Source organism: Schistocerca gregaria, chromosome 6 (assembly GCF_023897955.1).
Source record: "Schistocerca gregaria isolate iqSchGreg1 chromosome 6, iqSchGreg1.2, whole genome shotgun sequence".
Taxonomy (NCBI): Eukaryota; Metazoa; Arthropoda; class Insecta; order Orthoptera; family Acrididae; genus Schistocerca; species Schistocerca gregaria.
In genome coordinates, this window is record NC_064925.1 from 248,278,924 (window position 1) to 248,298,516 (window position 19,593).

Sequence of the window (19,593 nt, forward strand, 5' to 3'; positions counted from 1 at the left end):
GGCCTACTATGCAAGACTGATCAATGTATAAACCAAAACACTGAGAGAAAATCAAACTATGTTGCAGAATTTCACAGAACCCTTTTCTTAAATAGTTGGAAGGAAAATTAAATCTGTAGCAGTTCTGGTGTGGGAAGCTTACAGAATGATGCTGGGTACTAGAGAGTGTAGTTAACATGAATTTATTACTAGCAATGGAACATAAAACAAGATGATGTGCATACAGTTCAATCATTCATAGTGAACTGAGGATGGCTGAAGTCACAAAGATATTCCTCCCTGCATGAGGGATAATTAATTTTGCTACCAAAGAGTTTCATTTTTGTGACATTTTGCATCACTGATAGTGAGGTCACCACAATCATTAAAAAGTAGGCAAATATGAGAGACAGAAGACCAATGTAATTATTTGTTTGGTGTCTCTCAGGCAGAAATGTTTCATTGACTACCCTACAAAAGAGAACCTTCAATGATGTGGAACAAGTCAGTAGCAATGACATCCAAAAGTAATGATCATAAATTACCTTTATTTCAGTTTGTTATTATTTAAGCTACAAATGTATGTTTAAAACAATTAACAGAAAAAACAGTTGTTCAAACAATAGTTGGACATCTTAATTATTGAGTTATTCAACTGCTGTTTATCAACTACTGCATGCTTATCATTTAAATGAGACTGTTGGTACAAATAATTATGTAAGTGTACAGTTATCTAAGTATTATTAGAATGGAGGGCTAGTTCAACTAAGCATAACTGTCTCATGTACAGATAATAGGTGTCTGAAATTCCACAGGCAGATAAGTAATGGGAGAAGCGTCTCATAAGGTTTTGTTATACTGTCTGTACTCATTAGTAAGGAGTTATATTTTTCTGTCAAACATGTGTGGATAGCATGTATCCAAATCACACTAAAATAGACAGCTCCACTCCCAGAGACATAAGGTCAACATGGAAATTATTGTGGTTGAGTATCTTGAAGTTTGTCTATAAATAATTTATGTTATCAGCAACATTTCAGATTTCATGCCTTCTAAGAAGCATCTTTTGACATTCTGATTATTCACTATTGCAGTAATAATATTTTCTCTACATTACTTGCTTTGTCTTTAAATATTAATTTGTAGGACTAAAGATGGAAAACAGAGCAAAATAAAAAGTTTAATCCTGCTGCCTAACAATATTAGAGATACTGATACTCATTAATTCATGCATTCATCATGTTCTGTAGACCCCATCATGAAAGAAAAACTTTCGGGAATTTCAATAATTCAAAGTATACATTACCTAGGAGAAATATGTATAGAAAACTACATGAATACTAACCTGTTAGCATTGCTTTATAAAGTTATATTTCTGATTACTAGCTCAAAACTAACATGAGCAAGCTGATATTTATCAGAGCCAAAGCCACCTGTATGCCATGAGAAAATATGCCTGTTAGCAAAGAGAACTGCTATCTGGTATGAGTGAAACACAAATTTTAAATTCTTAATTAGTTAATTTGTAGGTGTGATTATAAGATATGCTGTTCATTTCTTTTGAATTTTCAAGAATCACAATTTCTTCCTTTATGTTTGATAAAACCTTGTTGATAATTTGTGCACCAGAATTCATTACCCCATTCTGAACCCTGGGCTACAGTGCAAACTGGAAATTATTCTTATGTTTTGTGTTGTTAATGTGTAAGTTACAATTAAATGAACATGACTTTTATGGTTAAGAAGAAATACAAATAGTTAGTGAAGCAAATGGTTATTCCTTTCTACCAACTTCTCAAAATGTTGGTTCCTTCCAATAAAAATGCCAATTTATTTACATACCCTTCTTACTGACTTTATAAGTCTGGAGCACGCTCTCATGTGACGTCTGTAACAGAATGGATGGCAAAATGACTGATGTGAGCAATAAAAGTTGAATGAATTGGATATCTGCACAACCACCTGTAACAAAAATACCAAGATGAAAAAGTTGACACACAGTCAGGGCTTTAAAAACCCTGAAATAAGCAGGAAACATGAAACTATAATTAAACTACACAAAACCAAACTGCTGTGTAGTATATCAAAAACATATATTATTATTTATATAATAGAGAGGAACATTCCATGCGGGAAAAATATATCTAAAAACAAAGATGATGTGACTTACCAAACAAAAGCACTGGCAGGTTGATAGACACACAAACATACACACAAAATTCAAGCTTTCACAACAAACTGTTGCTTCCTCAGGAAAGAGGGAAGGAGAGGGAAAGACAAAAGGATGTGGGTTTTAAGGGAGAGGGTAAGGAGTCATTCCAATCCAAGGAGCGGAAGGACTTACCTTAGGGGGAAAAAAGGACAAGTATACACTCGCACACACACACATATCCATCCGTGTGTCTGTGTATGCGCGGATGGATATGTGTGTGTGTGTGTGTGTGTGCGAGTGTATACCTGATCTTTTTTCCCCCTAAGGTAAGTCCTTCCACTCCTGGGACTGGAATGACTCCTTACCCTCTCCCCTAAAAACCTACATCCTTTCGTCTTTCCCTCTCCTTCCCTCTTTCCTGAGGAAGCAACTGTTGGTTGCGAAAGCTTGAATTTTCTGTGTATGTTTGTGTTTGTTTGTGTGTCTATCGACCTGCCAGCACTTTTGTTTGGTAAGTCACATCGTCTTTGTTTTTAGATATATATTATTATTTACTTAGAGATGAATTCACAGGTTCAAATCAGATTTAATTAACAAATAATAATTATTATTATTACTATTAATGAGATGTCGTATGACTTTCACCTTTGCCACGTTATCCTTCTGTCACTTGTATCATTTGGCCACATTATACTGTCATTTCAGTAGATTTTACTTACAATAACGGAAAAGCAGCCACTCATCTATAGTGGGCTGAAGAGTGGCACATATAAACACACAACAGACAACAGTATGCACACTTACTTTCACATTCTTGCTCTTTCTCTAGTAAAAGTACACACATTTACACACACAATTGTACAGACAGCTAAATGCACACCCCTGCAGCTCAAAATTATCAACAGAAAGGATTCATGTGGTGTAGATAAACTCTGATTTCTAAAAAAATTGCTTTGAGCCTTTTGAGATATATAAATAATATATCCAGCGGCTATATCCCTTTAACCATATGTCAATTTATTTTGCATCAATGAGTTTCCTCCCAGAAAGGTATATTTCTTTTACATCATAATATGTCATGCCTAAATATTTTTAATCTATTGTACTACAATTACAGAAATTCCTGGATGCATCTAAATGTAAAGTAAGTGAAAGGTAGCCACTCACCTATAACAGACGAATGTGTGGAGCACAGAATCACACAACACATTCACACTATCTTTTGAGCTCTTGCCCCCCTAGTAAAAGTACAAACATTCACTCACTCAACCACACAGACACTTGAACGGACAATCCTGTGGCCACGGTGGTCTCATACATACTTTCTTTCTACCACACCAGATTTTCTGAACTGTGTAGGTGGGAACTCTCCCTACAACATTTCCTTTGTCCCCAAACTGCCTTGATGTCAACCATTCCTAGTCCCTGCCCTCCACCCACTTGTCCCCTTTCCTTGCTCAAACTCCAGCACTATGCAGGCCTTCTATCCCCTCTATGCTTCTACCAGTCTTTCCCCCTTCTCTACTTGTCTTCTCTCACTCCCCCCCCCCAAAAAAAAAATCCCCTTTTCCCACTCCCACTATGCATGTCTTCTTGCCTTCTGTCCCATTTATGCTCCTGCTGGTCTTTATCCCTTGTCTCCTCTCCTCTCAGCCCCTCCCCCCCTTTCCCAGCACAGCCTTCTCACACTGCTCTCAGCAGACTTATCTATTCTATCCCCACCATGTCTCCACACACTCCCACCAGCAGCACACCTTCCCCCACCCCTACTCTGCTATCCCTCTCCCTCTCCACCACATGCCTCGAACTCGCCCCTACCACCCACCTCAACTAGTGCAGTTGCACTTAGACTCCAGCACCTGGACACAGTAGCCAAGTGTTGATATGTTGTGCCTGTATGAATGTGTGTGTTCTCTATTTTGAAAGAAGATCTTAATTTGAAAGCTTAATATTGTCTTTTTCAGTACTTACTGCAAAACAAGGGTATGTATTATTATTATACCTGAAGACAGACCAATAACCACCAAACATTTTACAAAACATAATCCTGTAAAAGCATAGTTCACTCTGACATCACATTATATAACAACATAACAGGTGAATCAGAAACTGTTTCAGCACTAGTATTTATGAAAAAAAGTACCTAAAATCACTTATGATACATAACAGTTTCTATTTATTTCTGAACAAGCAAAAACAGCAAATTTTCTTCAACAAAGACTGATAAACTACACGAATACAATTATACATTTTGTAAAATAGTGGTATTCCATATTGCAGGTAGCTCTCAGCTGTCCTGTACCACCAATTCTGTTTGTGATAAACCATAAAACTGCATCAAAAATATAATTACAAAATAACAATTTCTCAAAAAGTCTATGGAATTTTTAAAGTGGTAGAAACATACAGGCAGATTGAAATTTTGAGTTGGGTTTGTGTTGCAAACAGGTGCACACTCTTAAACTACCATATAATTTCTTTGTATTTAGAGCTTTAATTCTCTTGACAGACAGATAGAATTAAGGACAACCAAAATAATAAAAGTATCAAAATTAATTTTGAGTTTCATGATTATTAAAATAGCAAATTCAATCATGTATTTACTTATTTTCAGTTGATAAATTTCATAAACAACACGTTAGGACAATAATTAACTATGTATTTGCCCTTTGATTGTTTTCTTTACTGTTATTTACTCTTTGTATCCAGCAAAAGAAAATGTAATTCAGAAAAATTCAGACCTTCATCCATGGGAGATTTTTGCTTGTATCATCTGTGTCATTGCTGTCACTTGGACTTTCTGGAGGTTGGTCATCACTCAGAATGCCAGGTGATTCTTCACCACTAACTTCACCTGGTCCTCCTTGTTCTGAAGTGTCGCTGCGGTCAGAGAGTGAACTTACTTTTCTCTTTGACTGTATGGAGTCCGTGCGTTTCACCATAACTGTAGTGAAAAATATGACATCTAAAAGATTAAGAAAGATCAATAAATCTATTACTATAATTTGAAGCCATATTAATTAGAATGCTTACACACAAATATATTTCTACCAGTAGTTTTCAGTGATCTCTGATTGTCACAATTCATATAGTCTCCATCTTCTTCAATTGTGACCATAATATCTATCAGCTCCATCATTTGCTAGGAAAAGTCATTATTTAATCATCAGATATTAAAATCAGTATAAGCAGTAACTCAGCAATGAGCAACAATTACTTCCATGAGAAGCAGGAGAAAATTTCACAAGTGTGAGTCTTGAGTTTCTCCCAGCATATTTGATAATCAAAATATCCACGGGTGTACTGCCGGTCTATAGTGTCCAACGGGCACAATATTTCGGCGATCAAACATGTCGCCATCATCAGGTGAACTGACGGACTGAGCTCCTGTGAACGCGCCGGCACAGAGATCCGTACACTATGGCTGCTCAGGGGGAAGCAGCCATAGCGTATGGATCTCCATGCCGGCACGTTCACAGGAGCTCAGTCCGTCAGTTCACCTGATGATGGCGACATGTTTGATCGCCGAAATATTGTGCCCGTTGGACACTATAGACCGGCAGTACACCCGTGGATATTTTGAATTTCACAAGTGATTGTATTTTATTATGGCCTTCTGACACAGATGGTTATCCTGCTGCAAGATGCCGTCACTGTCAGCAAGACATCAAGTCTGAAGGGATGCAGATGGCATACTCTAAATGTTCATGTAGTCCATAGCCATCATTGTGTCTTTGATTCCTACCACAGGTTCTATGCGCAAGCCCACATGAATGGCTCTCCATAGCATAATACTACCCCTTCCCCATATCGCACCCCCAGCTTGCAAGTGTGACATGGTGTAAGTTCTGTGTAGCCCTTTTCATGGATAAGCATATCTGGGTGTGACCTTCAATCTGGTGTAAGATGGCGTGATTAATTCAACCAGGCAACATGTTTTCATTGCCCCATTATCCAATCTCAACAATTTTTTCCCCCTGCAAATTTAACTGATGATGTAATTGGGTTAACATGGGAACACATCAGGGTCATCTACTTTGGAGCCCCATGCTAAAGAATGTATGCTGAACAGCATGCTCTGAAACATTTGTGCTTGCACCTGTGTTGAACTCTGTCATCATATCTACCTCAGACTGCCACTTTACAGGTCGAGCAAGCGTCTGAACTCCAAGGTCTGTGATGAGGCGTGGACAGCCAACATTGTATCACCTGTGATTCGTAAGCTCCTCCCAGCATACTTCCTGTCAAAATAGTTCATGGGTAAACTGCCAGATGCCAGTGTCTAATGGGCACAATACTACTGCTGGGGGGGGGGGGGGGGGGGGGGCTGCTGCCCTGCTTTTATCTTCTCGATGGGACGAGTGGAGGTACGGATGTTGGGTGTAGATAGCCAACGGAGCAACTCATCAGAGGAATGGGGGAGGAAATAAAGCATGGGTGCCAGCCCTTCATCAATAAGTTCATCAGCAAATCTGATGATGCAACTGCGTTCATTTGTTAAAGTATCGTGCCCACTGGACACTGACATGTGGGAGTTCGCCCATGAGCTATTTCAACATATTCTCACCTACTTGTGGTTTCATCATCCTTCAATTACTTTACACAAATTCTCACAACAGTAGCATATGAACAGCTGACCAGCTTGCCATTTCTGAGATGTCCCTTCCCAGGATCCAGACCATAACAGTCTGCACTTTGTCAAAGTCACTAGTGTCAGTGAATTTCCACATTTATAGACTATACTATCATTATAAGGATTCCCCATTCATCTCTGTTCTGTTTATATATGTTTCTTACCATAGCCCATGACCACAATTTCACCAGGAGGCAATTCATTCTCGTGGTAGACAGTAGTCACAAAGTTTTGGCTCATAAGTCCAGATTTGACATGCAATAGATAACAACTAACATCCACCACAAGGATCCACTTCTATGGCGAAACTTCTGCCAATCACCTCCACCTGAAAGGTATAAGATATTTTCCAATTTGTACTTCTCAAAATGAGGATGTCATTTAAATCAAAAATTATTTTTGTGTGACTGGTATCACAATCAACACTTAAGAGACTATGCAGATTGAAACACCAATTTCCCCTAGTATCATCACTATCTCTGTACCTATCTCTCTTCTCTTCTCAGCGATGACAGGCGCTTTAGACCATGCACTGCATCAACGATCTGCTTCTACTGCCTTCTATCTCTTGCAGCCTCTCTCCACCCTGTGGAAATTCCTAATGCTGCAATTTCCTTCTCTATGTCATCTTTCCACCTTGTACAGGGTCGGCCCAATGGTCTTGTTGCCTGGAGAGTTCCTTCAAATGCTTTCTTGGTTATTCTGTTGTTTTACATTCTAGCCACATGTACAGCCCATTGCAGTCATCTACTTTTTTTATTTCTGGATGTTAGTCGATTGCTTCATTAACTGATAAATTTCATTGTTCTTTCGAATTCTCCATACACCATTCTCCAACACAGTTCCCCAGATTTTTCTCATTACTTTTCTTTAGAAAACATTCAGTTTTTCTCTTTCATTCTTTGTAAGTGCCCAGCTTTCTGAACCATACAGCACTATGGGGCAGATGATAGTGTTGTATATCTTCATCTTTGTGGTGATTGACAAAGCTTTACTTTTGGGTGGGTTGCTTAGTGAGTACAGACATCTTGACCCTGAGGCTATGCTTTCATTTATATCCATTGTTATGATATTTTTACTGTTGAAATGTGATCCAAGGTATTTAAACTGCACAACTTTTCTGAAATTAGAATGTTGGTCAATTTCAAAATAAGGATTTGGGTTTATGACTCGACTTATTTCCATATATTCAGTTTTCTTTTGGTTAATCAAAAGTCCCATTTTGCTGGCACTGTGCCTGAGAGATCTGTACATATCTTTCAGTTCTTCTTCAGTTTCACTCAGCACCACTATAACATCTGCAAAAGCCAGGAGTTTTACTTAACTGTGTTTGATTTGGAGTCCATTGTATAGATGTAAATTACTCTTCCGAACCACTTTCTCTAAAGCAAGGTTGAAGAAGACACATGAAAGAGTGTCTCCCTATCATAAGCCTGTTTTAATTGGAAAGGTGGGGGATATGGATCCTCTGAACTTCACTGCTGCCTGGGAGCCATCTATACACAGTTGTATCATCCTAATTATTTTACTGGGTATACTAAATTCTCGTAATGTGTTATAGAGGCTACTTCTGTGGGTGCTGTCATAGGCTCTCTGGAAGTCAATGAAGAGACAGTGGACGTTTTTGTTAAATTCCCAGTATGAGTGAAACATTGATCTGTCATAACATGGCCAATCTGATTTACTGTTTTGCCATCTGGAGAGCTCCATGTAACTTTGTGTACATCTTTGCGAGGGAACATTGTCAAGCAAATTCTCATATTCTTTGACAGTGCAAAGTTGATCATTTTTAATCCATTTTCATTTGCGCTCAGAGCTTGCTATGTTTTCCTATTGTGGGATGAACATATCCTCTTTTCCTATTTTCCATTAAAATCCCCTAAGATAATTCTCATATTTCTTGTTGGAGTACTTTTGATTACTCTATCTAATTCTTCATAGTACTCAACTTTCTCTTCCTCAGTTGAATTTTCAGTCGATGCATGGACATTTATGAATGTCATATTGCACCACTGATCTTTGATTGTTATGTAAGACATTCTTTTCTTAATGGGATGGAATTCCTTAAGCCAGTTAACAATCCTGTTCTTAACAGCAGAACCAGTACCAAATTCATGATGTTTTTCATCTCCCCCATAAAAAATGACACAATTATGCTCCGTGTGTATCCCTTCTCCAAGCCACCTAACTTCCTGTAGAGCTACAATGTCTGTCTTGTGTGTTTTCAGTTGAGATATCAAAGTCGCTGCTGCAGCTGTTTTATTAAGACTACGAATGTTTCATGTCACAAATGTGAAGCAGTGTTTCTTGTTTCCATCTCACGAATTCCGTTTTCTTTGAATTAGAACAGCATGCCACCCTCCACCTCAAAAAACTATCCAATCACCTGGTTTCCCACCTTCGGAAAGGCAACTCACTCACCTCCCACAACCTTTCCAACAAACCTCAACCTCCTCTCATTGCACACAGACCCAGTCTCCCCAATCAACTCAATCTCCCACTTCCAGCTCCACTCCCCCCAACACCTCAAAATTCTAGTCAACACAATCTGGAACCACAACACCCCAATTCAGTAGTTAACCTTTCCTCCAAACCTCTCTCCAAATCCGAAACCTCTGTCCTATCCAAAGGCCTCACCTTCAGCCCCACTCACAGATTCAACCAAACTGCCCTTGTTTAAAGATTTACTGTCCTACACTCGTAGTCTCTGCTGGAAATATCACTTTGCCATGAAGAAAAATAATCCTGATCCCACTCCTAATGATCCAACTCCCCAAGACACTACCCAAATTGAACCCTGCTTGGAACAGTTCCGTCCTCCATCACAGCGGGACCCACCTCCTCTTCCTCAAAATCACCCTCTCCAACCCTTCCAGGAATTTCTCACTTCTAGCCTTGCGTCTCAATCTTTCTTGAAAAACCTTAATCCTACTCCCAACATCACCACAGCCAAAGCCCAGGCTATCCGTGATCTGAAAGCTGACCGATCCATCATCATTCTTCCGGCCAACAAGCGTTCAACGACCATGGTCCATGATCGTCGGGAGTATGTGGCTAAGGGACTGCGTAAGCTTTCAGACAACTCTACATACAAAGTTTGCCAAGGTAATCTCATTCCTGATGTCCAGGTGGACCTTCAAGGAATCCTCAGAACCTTAGACCCCCTACAAAACCTTTCACCTCACTCCATCAAACTCCTGACCCCACTGACACCTTGCCCTCCTACCTTCTACCTACTTCCACTGGAATGCTATAAAAACATTCTCTTCTGGCATCCGAGCCACTGACTCTGCATCACCTAATACAACAACTTACAGAATGGTTGTGGACTTGTAAACCTAAGCATATAATTCGGTGTCTGTTTCAATAGAAATCTTCTGAACTATCCACAGACTAACTGTCAGGCAAATGTGTATTATACACTTGTCATAGGTCACTTTCAATTTAGGCAAAAATGGATTCACACTATATGAGGAGAAAGTGTGTGTGTGCAAACATATTTTGTTAACACTGGCCAAATATCTTAAAATACAAAATAATCACATGAAAAGAAAGTATAAAAATTTGGTTGTTTATTGAACCTGCAGGAAGAACAAACCACTCTGTATTACATAACAGTTTCCTCCCGACTAAACTGTCTGACAAAAAAATGTGAACCACCCAGAAGAACACGAGCAAACAAAATTAAACTTCACATGTTGAGAGCATATGTGATGTCATTTCACTGATTATAAAAATGAGTCAAATCCACAAATGACTTGGCAGTATAGTCCATTTATTACCAAGGTAATGCACCCCCTCTGGTATGGGTGCATGCACTGATCTGGTTGAGAAGGTTGTCACAAAGGCATTTTATCCTCCCCAGTGGCAGGAAAGTGTTGCAACTACAGTAGAACTTTGATTTTGTGTTCCTCGATTTTATGTTCTTCATTATTCTACACCATAAATTTATAGCCTTTGTGAAAAACCCATAAGATCAGTACTAAAAATTCCCCAATCTTAGGTTTTTTCCTAGTAAGGTTTACCTCAATTCTACATTCTTACCAAGTCTTGCTTGACTTTGCTGTTTTTATTCCTATTGATGTCTGATGTGACTGAACGAGTTATAAGTGGCACAAACAACAGACTGTTCACAATGCAGGTGGTGGCAGAGTTAGGAGAATATTTTAGGTCATTGTGGAGATGTTGGCATAATCCATGATTGGCATTGCCAACCCAACTTGGAACATTTAGCTTTATCACGCAATTATGATACAATTATTGTTAGGTTGCAATGGGGAAACAGTGCAAATTGTTCCAGACCAACCCATTATCTTTTCTTGTGCCACTTGTAACTCAGACTCATCTTTTTAAATGTATTTTCGATGTACTGAATTCTGCAAAAACAGCGATTCTCAATGTTTTTAAATTCAAACACTGAGTGTCGAAGAATATGCTCAGTCATAATCATGGAAATGTCGGTCATTTCCAGCTAGTGAGGTCTTACTGGCTGGTGACTAGTTACGTCACCAACTGCCAGTGCAGCCACCATACCACACAAGCACATGTAGTAAATTTACAGGCCTTAGCCTATGAAACATTCAAAATTCCTAAAGTACTGGATTATAATGTATTAAGAATCTCAGAAGCTATAAATCAAAGCTGGTGTGAGAATTTCATTCTCCTGCTCCTAGGCAGCAATTTTACTAACACTCAAAATGTCAACTGACATAACCAAATCTCCAAGCCATAAACAAACAAGAAAGAAATTTCAAAAGTTTACATCATATTATAGACCTGTTATGAAAAAATTGGGTTTGTCCATTTGTAATGCTGTTGAGTATGTAACTGAAAAGAGTATGCCTTTTCCTAATGTTATACAAGGTATTTATGACATTTCCCAACACACTATTGCCACAAATTATACCTTAAAACAATGAGTTTTGAGGGTTCTTTCATTTTATATTCACCTCAAAAATTTATAGCCTTCATTGTGAAATAAAATGATAAGTGTCATTTTATTTCACAATGAAGGCTATAAATTTTTGAGGTGAAAACTGCTGAATTACAACAACTTATATATTTGTTTTCCATCTGCAGCCAATAGCTATATAGCATGGTGTCATCACACTAATGCAGTGGCTTCTAGCATATAGAGTGATAAACAGCAAGCTTACTTGGCAGATTTTACAAAAATAGCTGATGTGATTGGTGTATAGCAAACAGACTGACCATGGCTTCCACTTAGATTTAATATATATAGTTAAACCTCATATGAACTTCACTACTGTGCATTAATTAATACAGTAGTTCTGCTCAGAGCCTGTTGACAGTATTGTGCCTCTACTGACTGTAGCCAATTTAGGCCACTCCATTTGCTATGTGCAGCACTACAGGGACAGTTTCTCATCTTTGTATCAGTCCTCAATAGTGTTTTATGCATAGTAATGGCAGACAGAGTGTTATAATAAATGTAACAGATTGCTGGGGCAGAGAAACACTAAAATCACAACAGGCTTAACTTTATTTCACTTTCATTGGTATAAATAAGTACGACATGAGGAGAAAAACTTGTGTGTATATACATGCTTTCATGAAACCTGCCTTGTTTATGCTTCAGCAAGCGACAAGTTCAAAGTCCAAATGTTGTACGTTGGCAATACTGCAGAATGCTCCACTTCAACCATAGAGTGCAATGAAAAAGGAAAAGTCTGCAAGGAATACACTAGAAGCCACTGCCTTTGCATCACCAAAGTATGCTGTACTGTCAATGGCTATAGATGGAAAATACACACCCCAACATGTTACATTCTGATGCCTTTCACCGTATTTCACAGTCTTCAGTTTAATTCATCATGTTCATCAACATTTCCTTTTTGCTGGGTATGCACAAAGGAAAGATCTCTCAAAAACATGTATTTTCATGTATAATTCGTGGTCATAACATGTTGGAAAATAGCTCAATTACCTTGAACCCATACAAAAATTTCAATTTTTTTAACCAGTTTATACTTCATGTTATATACCTGTGATTTTTTAAGAACTGATGAAATTCAATACTGCAAAGTACTGTAAAAACATTGTATAGTACATTTGATTCTCTTCACTTATACAGATTTTATACAATATATTGAAGAGGATTACGATTTTTAATCATTTATGCCAATTACATATGTTTTAGCTCGTATTTTGGGGTTTTAACATTTTCCTCAATTCTGCATGTTCCTCATTTTGTATTTTTTCAAATATGGACTGCTTGGAAACATAAAAAAGGATCTTGACTGTAGTCCTTGATGTCCCAGATACTGACAATGGGACAAAGTTGAGGTCTGAGCCAGTTTCACAAATATTCCCTTGTGGGCAGATACTGGGATCTTGCCGGCCTTGCCAGCCATGGAAGTATCTCAACATCATGCAGACAGTCCATACACACTTGCGCTTTATGTGGATGAGCATTGTCCTGCTGAAAAATTGTTGACATATTAGCTCAGAAGAAGTCCATGATGTATTGTTATGCCATCAGAGTTCTCCCAATCACTACCAGCCAGAACCTGAATCATACCTGGTAATGTCCCACATGGATTCTGGAGTAACATTTCTTTGCATCTCCAAAAAACTGAAAGAATAGGAAAATCCCACAGGTCACCAATGACAGTCATCCTGCTTAGCACAGAACCACAGTTCACCACTGAACACAATGTAATGCCATTTATCAGCAGTCAATGCTTTTCAGTCACAGCACCATATCAACTGCAGCTGCGCATATTGTGCTGTTGACAGCAGACTATGCATGGAACAGTAGTTCCCTCATCTGGCTGTTGCTAGTCTCAATCTATGGTGTGGGATGACACACAACATTGTAGGCAGTGCATTAGTTGTTCTCACATGGGAGACGCAGATGCAAAGGGGCTACAACATATTTAGTGCAGAACCTTGATGATGAGTACACCTGCTGTCAAATTCCCCTATAGTTCAACATCGGGAAACTCTCATACCTAAATAATCCACAAATCTAGATATTGCAAGCCAAACGGAGACCCACAATTAGGTCTTATTCAAACTCTGTCCAGTGCTGACAATGCTGTCTCACATGAGTAGGTGGCACAGTGTTCCTTCTGCGTCTGATGCTGTTCACGCCCATTGTATACTCTATGAAGCCTGGTGGCAACACTACACATAAAAAACAGTTATGCACTATGGTGGCCATTATACCTATCACAGAGCTTTGTAACCCTAATCACATACATACCCACCAATGCCTATATGTTCAAAGTTAAACTGATGTCTAACCATATCTTCTGGGTGCTTCATTTTTTTGTCAGGCTGTGTATTTTATGGCATATTTCTGCTAAACACAAAATCTTAAAATACTCACTGCATTTATCTTACTATTATTATTTAAAATGGCAGGCTCTTTCCCTTTTAAACTGTTCTACCGTTTGCTAGCTTATAACATACAACTATTTTAGCTTCAATGCATTCAAAATAACAGCCAAACCGTTGCAAAATATAGGTTTATTAAATATTGACCACGGTTTTGATGGTTTTAAAGTTATCTTCAACACAAGAAATTGGACATAAAACGACATTATCTACAGTCAAAGTGGGAGTCATTAATTCTGTCTAATATATGTCAGCCACTTACTCAAAATGTCAATAAATTATATAATATATTCACATGGTGATGATATGGATGACTAGACAGACAGAGTGACTTTCACTATGACTATAGATAATGTGAGTCTTTGCCCTACGTCTTGTGAAGAAGATGGTTTTAAAACCATCTGAACCATGGTCAAGATTTAATAAATCTGTATTTTGCAACTGGTTGGCTGTCATTTCAAATGCATTGCAGACCTTGCATGCATAGTTTCTGTTGCACAGCCATGTTCAAAATCTTGACAGCTGTTTTAAATATTTTTTGCTAAAATCAAAATATTATGAGAATGACAAATAAACAGGTCCTCACAATGGATCATCAAGCAATGAGTGTGAGCAATAAGCAGATCTACAAGAATAATACATCCTTCATTGCAGTTGGATGGACATAATCTGAAGTTTTATTATAGAACTCACATGTTGTCACTTATTGACACTCAGAACTGTCTGTGTTATTGTATTTATAACTAACTTTTTCAACAATGCAGGAAAAGACAGATTGCTACTTCCCATAAAGAGAACATGTTAATTAATTGTCTTTTAATTGTGCCTGTCTGCAAATTGGCATGTCTTCTTTACAGTAAGTAGCAATCTGTCTTTTCCCACATTGTTCATATTTCTACCTGGAGTTTGCACCATTTCATTTATGTAACTTTTAGATTCCACAATGAAGCAACAGTATGCAATAGGATCATTGCTACCTTATCAGTCACTTCATTTCCCTCCATTGCCCCATGGTTAAGTACCCTAATGCATGCCAGAATCGTTTCTCCTCCCTCATAACAGTGATCTGAGAAGTATGAACAATTTTGGCCCCTGAATATAAGAGCAGGATTGACAGCACGGTTCTCAGGTACTCAGAGGACATGAAAAGTTCCATTCAATACAGATGAGAGAGTGGAGAATGATAACACTCATCTTAGCAAAAGAGACAGGCAGGCTAGTTGTTCTGACAATGTATTTATCAAGATAAATTCATTGACTAGAGATAAGCCACAAATATCTTGGAATGTATTTATAGCAAAGAAGAAGGGCAAGATCATTGTAGTGAATGTGTTCTCCTTCTTCATTTAGGACATTATTTCTGGAATATTTACATCAACAAAATCAATTCATAATGGGTATGTTTATGCAGTGAGTCCTTCATGGTCCCTGATGTTTACAATTTTTTTTTCTATTGAGCATGCCTGTTTCAAAAATATTTATGGTTTTTGAGCTGCTTGTCACAACACTACTGCTCAAATTTGCAATGTTATTGGTTGAATACATCAGTGAGCACAATGCTTTTCACTATGCCGTTTATTTCAGCTAATGCTCACACAATTATAACAGATCTTCATCTCAGACAAAGCCCTGAAGACCCAACACACCCAATACAAATGAGGTGCGAAGGGTGAAACAGAAGTTGCTGAAGACTCAATTGCAATACAACCCATCATTTGTGCACAGGTAATTTCTTACAGAGGTTTGAATCTACTTTGCAATTCAGGGAGTTCAGTTTTCCAGTTTGAGTTCCAACTCAAACACAATGGTAGCTCCTGAATCATGACTAAAAACTGTGCTATTAAAGGATTCATTCTTGAGAATATAAGGTTCATCAAAGCCACACTCACACAGAACTGACAGCAAAATTTCCTCAAAACAAGTTGAGGAGGGGTCATTTATCTTTATGAAATATTTGGGACATGACCTGCAGTACCTCCCAGTGTGTATACCAGAACTGAAAATAAAGCAGCTAAAGGTAATTCTACTACATTTACTAAATTATGAAATAGTGTTCTCTTTATTTTTATGGATTATTGTGGTAAGCATGTTTTTTTTCTTTTTTTCTGGGGTATATATAAATCACCTATACTAAGCAGGAAGAAGCTACAAACTTACAGTCACAGTCAATTTCTTTTGGTTCTTTGCCAGTGCGCCTCAGCTTTAAACTACGGCGCTTGAAAGATCCAGTGGTTCCTGCAGCAGTTCCCCTCCTCAAAAGAAATGGTCGACCTTGTGGTGGAGGTCTTCTTGGCTTCTTATCATCACTCTGGCTTTCTTCTCCCTGTTTTCAATAAAAACCTCAATTCAAAGTAAAACAAAACAAAGAAAGATATAATCTTCCCACCACAGGAAAAATAAGACTATGGTTTTACATTTTATTTATATATTTGTTAATTTAATTTTAACAAATAAGGCACCTGTATCAAGGTAGCAGAACAAACAATTAGTGTTAATATTATGTGCAAATGAGTAGATATTAATTCAGTTCCCATCCCATGATCTTTGAATATTTTTTAAGATTTAGGTTTTTAATAGAAGTTAAACTGTCTCCTCCAAGGTACGATGTAGCCATATGCATACAGTTGTTAGCATGTGCCGAAATTGGACAACAGGTGCCAAGATATGGTTGCTGCCATCAAACCTAGTGAAAGGATTGAAAAATAGCCAATGAAGAAATGCAGACTGTACAGTGTTCTGTTTAGTGATGTCACAATACAAATGATTTGCTGAACTTATGGAAGAGACCATTTTTAAGCTGAAGCTGTTGAGAAGGCAAGAGCTTGAGAGGAACTCAAGATGAACACTAATTAGAATTATTTTTTAACTTATGATCCACTGCTCTGTTAAGAATATTCTTTTACATTAATATAATTAAAAACAAAATGTTCCATTGTACTACAAGTCTTCAAAAGCCTGCTTGTCCCTTATCCTAATTGAAATTCCATGACTTTTTAAAGCTTCTGCTAATAATTTTAGAGAATTTGTTTTAACTTTATTCATTTCTATAAAAATTTTATTTTGCAGATACCCATCAATTGTTCACAACTTGGTGTCTTATATACTGTATCTAATCTGAATTAAGTACCAAAAGTAACTATTTTCATTGTGAGTTATCTACATCTATACTTACATACATATCCTGTACACTACTGTGAATCGCATGACAGCGGATGCTCCCCTTAGTATCACTTTCTTTCCATTCTGTATATGTATGGAGTATGGACTGCTTAAATACTGCTGTACACTCTTCTTAGTCTAATCTTGTCTTTGTGGCTCCTGTGTGAGCATTATGCAGTGGTCTGGTGGTCTGTAGTACATTCCTACATAATTCACTTAATATTGTCTCTCTTGAAACACTGTAACTAGGTTTTCCCAAGATAACTAAAGTCTATAATCAAGTGTTTGCCAAATTAGATTTTCAGTACCTTTATGACACTATCCTATGAGACAAAAAAACCTGTGACTGAAACTTCGTGGCAGATTAAAACTGTGTGCCGGACCAATACTCAAACTAGGAACCTTTGCCTTTTGCAGGCAAGTGCTCTACCATGTGAGCTACCCAAGCACAACTCATCCCCTGTCCTCACAGCTTTACTTTCGTTAGTACCTCGTCTCCTACCTTCCAAACTTCACAAAGGCTCTCATTGCAATCGACTGTTTTATAGGGAGGTCTAACAATGTAATATTTTAATCTTTCTGGGAAAACACACTGAGTCAATTATGCATTAAATAAGTGATTGAGAACATTACAAATTATAGGGTGTAAAAGGACACCATCATCTACCATTACCTTTCTTCAACAGAAGTAGGTGATACCAAAGATAATTTCGAATTTTTAAACAGGTTAATATTATTTCAACTGTTTTTCTAAAGGAATTGTATATGATTTTATACACAATGTATTATACACTCCTGGAAATTGAAATAAGAACACCGTGAATTCATTGTCCCAGGAAGGGGAAACTTTATAGACACATTCCTGGGGTCAGATACATCACATGATCACACTGACAGAACCACAGGCACATAGACACAGGCAACAGAGCATGCACAATGTCGCCACTAGTACAGTGTATATCCACCTTTCGCAGCAATGCAGGCTGCTATTCTCCCATGGAGACGATCGTAGAGATGCTGGATGTAGTCCTGTGGAACGGCTTGCCATGCCATTTCCACCTGGCGCCTCAGTTGGACCAGCGTTCGTGCTGGACGTGCAGACCGCGTGAGACGACGCTTCATCCAGTCCCAAACATGCTCAATGGGGGACAGATCCGGAGATCTTGCTGGCCAGGGTAGTTGACTTACACCTTCTAGAGCACGTTGGGTGGCACGGGATACATGTGGACGTGCATTGTCCTGTTGGAACAGCAAGTTCCCTTGCCGGTCTAGGAATGGTAGAACGATGGGTTCGATGACGGTTTGGATGTACCGTGCACTATTCAGTGTCCCCTCGAGGATCACCAGAGGTGTACAGCCAGTGTAGGAGATCGCTCCCCACACCATGATGCCGGGTGTTGGCCCTGTGTGCCTCGGTCGTATGCAGTCCTGATTGTGGCGCTCACCTGCACGGCGCCAAACACGCATACGACCATCATTGGCACCAAGGCAGAAGCGACTCTCATCGCTGAAGACGACACGTCTCCATTCGTCCCTCCATTCACGCCTGTCGTGACACCACTGGAGGCGGACTGCACGATGTTGGGGCGTGAGCGGAAGACGGCCTAACGGTGTGCGGGACCGTAGCCCAGCTTCATGGAGACGGTTGCGAATGGTCCTCGCTGATACCCCAGGAGCAACAGTGTCCCTAATTTGCTGGGAAGTGGCGGTGCGGTCCCCTACGGCACTGCATAGGATCCTACGGTCTTGGCGTGCATCCGTGCGTCGCTGCGGTCCGGTCCCAGGTCGACGGGCACGTGCACCTTCCGCCGACCACTGGCGACAACATCGATGTACTGTGGAGACCTCACGCCCCACGTGTTGAGCAATTCGGAGGTACGTCCACCCGGCCTCCCGCATGCCCACTATACGCCTTCGCTCAAAGTCCGTCAACTGCACATACGGTTCACGTCCACGCTGTCGCGGCATGCTACCAGTGTTAAAGACTGCAATGGAGCTTCGTATGCCATGGCAAACTGGCTGACACTGACGGCGGCGGTGCACAAATGCTGCGCAGCTAGCGCCATTCGACGGCCAACACCACGGTTCCTGGTGTGTCCGCTGTGCCGTGCGTGTGATCATTGCTTGTACAGCCCTCTCGCAGTGTCCGGAGCAAGTATGGTGGGTCTGACACACCGGTGTCAATGTGTTCTTTTTTCCATTTCCAGGAGTGTATTTCAGGTTAAAATGTATAAAAAGAAATTACTTTATTTTCATTGCTACAATTGATAAATGCTAGCTTTGAATGTACAGTTAACATACTTTTCTT

At 39.1% G+C, this 19,593-nt stretch overlaps 1 protein-coding gene across 4 annotated transcripts in view; it reads right to left on the bottom strand.

The window, feature by feature from the left end:
• The window catches only part of LOC126278568 (protein unc-80 homolog), a 953,735-nt gene that overhangs the window by 382,222 nt on the left and 551,920 nt on the right, over positions 1–19,593 (bottom strand). For all 4 annotated transcript variants that reach the window (XM_049978772.1, XM_049978771.1, XM_049978773.1 and 1 more), the window contains 3 exons: positions 16,284–16,449; positions 4,873–5,075; positions 1,822–1,941 (listed from right to left, as the gene is read on the bottom strand). In XM_049978772.1, coding sequence (XP_049834729.1) covers positions 1,822–1,941; positions 4,873–5,075; positions 16,284–16,449 — 489 coding nt within the window. The remainder of the gene's footprint in view (positions 1–1,821; positions 1,942–4,872; positions 5,076–16,283; positions 16,450–19,593) is intronic.